General features: G+C 37.3%; 1 protein-coding gene across 3 annotated transcripts in view; it reads left to right on the top strand.

The window, feature by feature from the left end:
* LOC107597106 (phosphatase and actin regulator 4B-like) overlaps positions 1–3,945 on the top strand; it is a 47,915-nt gene that overhangs the window by 17,866 nt on the left and 26,104 nt on the right. For all 3 annotated transcript variants that reach the window (XM_016288017.1, XM_016288019.1, XM_016288018.1), the window contains exon 2: positions 2,765–2,935. In XM_016288017.1, coding sequence (XP_016143503.1) covers positions 2,765–2,935 — 171 coding nt within the window. The remainder of the gene's footprint in view (positions 1–2,764; positions 2,936–3,945) is intronic.

Here is a 3,945-nt window from a genome sequence, read left to right on the forward strand (position 1 = left end):
GGGGGGTTTCATGACCCTTTAAAATGCCTTACATTTTAATGAAAGTGAGAAGCATTAAGTAATATAAAGGTAGTATAAAGGTAGCCCTTTACAAATAAAGGTTACTAAATTTGACATTCTGCAGATTAGGGATGGATCATGATGGTTATAGGCATCTAACAACTACCTACTGAATTTGTTAAAGTGAATGGATCTAATTTTTGGGTTTAATTGTTCTTTTTTTTCCTTTTAGTTTTTTTAACCTGTGGTTATTTAACATGCCATGTTTTATAGAATAAATTATTACTGAATGAAAAACAGCCAACAGGGTTCCCACGGTTCTGTAAAACCTGAAAATATCAGGAAATTGTGATTTTTATGTCTGAAAAGTCATGAAAAATAGTAATATTTTAATTAATATTATCAATTGTGAAAGTTCATGAATATTTCCATAGTAGATAATATATAATTGTAATATACTCTAAAAAATTATATTCTCTCCATCTCACCAAGGCTGCATTTATTTAATCAAGATTACAATATAAATATAGTAAAGTGAAAATACAGTAATATTGTCGTCTTCTCCTCCTCTTCTCCTTTTCCTTTTCCTCCTCCTTATTCTTCTCCTTTATTATCGTTCAGAAATTATTCTAATATGCTGATTGTGTTAATATTTGTTGGCTCTGAAACACCTCTGATTGGCCATTGCATTTAAGAAATCAACAGGTATGTCTGCGATTGGCTACAATGTTCAACGCTACAAAAACACATTAATAGAAACCTTTGTTGCTCAGAGCGCAAACACAGAGAAAGGATACGCATTGGAGTCTACGGTGAGGCGGCTGCCACTTACTTTCATTTGTTTTTTTTATGTTTATTTTGTTATTAAAGTTACATTTGCCGTTTCCCGCTTCCTCCTTTCCTGAGTCTTGAACTTTGTTAAATGCATATATACATTTTCCTTAAATGTTTCCTTTCCTTCATCCTGGCGACCCATTTTTTAAGTCTCGAGGGTCGCGACCCAGGGTTTGAAAACCACTGATCTAATGCATCATTATTCTGAGTAAAAGTATTAATTTATTGAAAATATATTTAAAATTCACTTCAAAATATTTCAATGCAGACAATGTTTTATAACTGTCACAGCTAAACAGGAACTTTTATAGGCCGATGTTCTCCAAATGGCAAAATATTGGACTTTTAAATGCCAGCTCACTGTACTTATGGGGATACACAGCTTCTTCATCGGTGTATAAAAGAGTACAATGAGGCCCAGCTCCATCAACTGGAAAGTTCAAAGCCACGTTCAGCTAGGGCTGGACGATATGGCCAAAATTGATATCACGATATATTTCTTAATTTCGGTCGATACGATATAATTCCGATATCGATATGAACACTATTTATCTGAATTCGAAATCTTTTGTAACATTATAAATGCCTTTATCATCACTTTTGATCAATTTTAAGCATCCTTGCTAAATAAAAGTATTCATTTTTATAATTTCTTTCCCAAAAAAATTAATAAAAATGATACTGAATGGAATAGTGTATAATGTTACAAAAGTTTATTATTTCAGATAAATGCTGATCTTTGGATCTTTCTATTCATCAAAGAATCCTGAAAAAAAAAATTACTCAACGGTTTTAAATATTGATAATCAGCAAATCAGCATATTAAAATGATTTCTGAAGGATCATGTGACACTGAAGACTGGAGTAATGCTGAAAATGTAGCTATGTATGATCACAGGAATAAATTACATTTTAAAATCTATTAAAATATAAAGCAATTTTAAATAGTAAAAATATTTAAACATTTTACTGTTTTTGCTCAGCACCCATTTGAATGGGCCAAAGATGTGAGATTGTGAGTCTCTTAGCAGTGCTGGACCTGATAGGAATGTGAGTGTGTATGTGTGGGGAAGCAGTGGCCTCTGGGCAGCTCACCATGCTGAGATGTGATTGAGGTCCGCAATGGGGATCCGCTCGTCTTCTCACGAGAGCCGCCAGAAAACACTCTGCATTGGGGTCTAAATCAATAGTGCCTGTAAGGAGGCTCCGCAGTTTAGTATGTTTTGATATTGAGGTTGGAGAAGGGTTGTGGTATCAAGTATTTTGTGCATGAGGGCGTGTTTGGATCCAAGCCAGTGCACAGGACACAGTTGCATATAAGGGGGACAGCGTGCCCAAAGCGTGAAACAAATAACGCGTTATACGGAGCCACTAAAAGGTTAGCCGCTTGCTAGTGGTAGCCTGTTGCATTACAGTACATGACGGTTCACTTACCACATGCACAGAGTAAGGAGAAATGTCTGATAGGAAGATGGTGAATGATTTGCAGATCCTGAGCACCAATGACAAACATCTAATCTTGTCAAATGTGTGGTAAGTACTACCGCTCCATAGTATAGAGTCCTTGTGATTGCGAATCTCAAAAGTGAAAGTAAAATGAGAGCGCGCAATCAAAAGCGGTTTCAATAGCGGCTCCCTGATGCCCGCAATTTATATACAGTCACCTATACTTACCCAATGATATAATTGCGAGAAAAAGTATTGACATTTTTTTTATCCTCCCCATCTCGTAGGCTATTTATTCCCTTTAGGGTTTCCGTAGTACACTTCATTTTCTTTCCGAACACGGAACTGGGATGCGGTGGATTGCGGGAGAGGGTGTGGGTGTGGGTAATCACGATGTCAGCTTAACATCGTGATGTCTGTCAGCCTGTCGGCCCAACCCTATTAACCATATTACCCAAGGCCTAATTTTCGGTCTCTTCACCAGATGATGAAGGTGACCTCCAGCACAGCAGCACAGGGAGCGAAGCGGGCACGGCAGGGGACGGCACCCCTCCTCCCAAGCGCAAGGGCAAGTTCTCTACCCTGGGTAAAATCTTCAGACCCTGGAAGTGGAGGAAGAAGAAAAGCAGCGAGAAGTTTAAGGAAACTTCAGAAGGTCCTTTGTTCTTTTATTTTCATGTTTGTGTTGGAAAATAGCTTTCCATTCCTTGACATTTTTCCTTAAATCACACCCTAATGTTTGTTAAAGTTTTCTTTCCTTTGCTGATATGAATGTTTTTTCAGATGTTTTAAAGAGCAGGTCCTATGGTATTTTAAAGTGTCCTAATGTTGTGTTGGAGTCCCCTACAACAGGTTTAAATGCATCTAAGGTCAGAAAACATTGTAATTTTCTCAAAATTTAATATTAAAGTCATTTGCCAGTGATTTCGAAATGATTCGTTCCAAGCACGTTCGGAACAAACCCCTCCCTTCCATAAGCCTACTCTGCTCTGATTGGTCAGCTGGCCAAGCCTGCTGTGATTGGCACAGAGAGGAGTCCTTGAGCAAGTTAGCGAGCAAGTTACATAAAACAATAATACAGTGCTCCAATCCGTTTTTATAATAATGACATAAAATACAAAAACACTTATGCAAGCGAATTGTGCCCACAGCTAAAGTTTAGCTGCTAAACTGTTAACACGTAAAACAATAATGGTGGATACGTTAGCCAAGTGCTAATGTGACTAATTGATGAAACAATACAGTTTGTAAATCAAAGTCTACTGTAATGTTTGAATAACACCAGACAAAAGACGCTCTGTCTTAACTTTTAATCAGAACGCAGAACAGCTGTATCACGGGCACACCAGCCTAACTAACTCGCTCGTCTCTCCCGCATTACCCTATAACTGCCGTCCGTGCAGCAAAATAAACAGCAATTTCACAATGATTATAAAGTCTGTGCGCTACACTACATTATTATTAAACGAAGTAATTAGAACAACGTCAGTATACATTAATCGACACATTATTAGGAAATAGTGGGTTCACAGCGAATTATCAAACTACTTGAGTAAGACAGTAATATTGTGCTTTACCTGGAAACCTAAAGCTGCACTAGGTGTACATCACGTATTAGCACAAAAACATGATATTTTGAGCACTCAATTGAAAATGTACACATAA

This window comes from Sinocyclocheilus grahami, unplaced genomic scaffold, assembly GCF_001515645.1.
Source record: "Sinocyclocheilus grahami isolate Dianchi unplaced genomic scaffold, SAMN03320097.WGS_v1.1 scaffold228.1, whole genome shotgun sequence".
In the NCBI taxonomy this organism is placed as follows: Eukaryota; Metazoa; Chordata; class Actinopteri; order Cypriniformes; family Cyprinidae; genus Sinocyclocheilus; species Sinocyclocheilus grahami.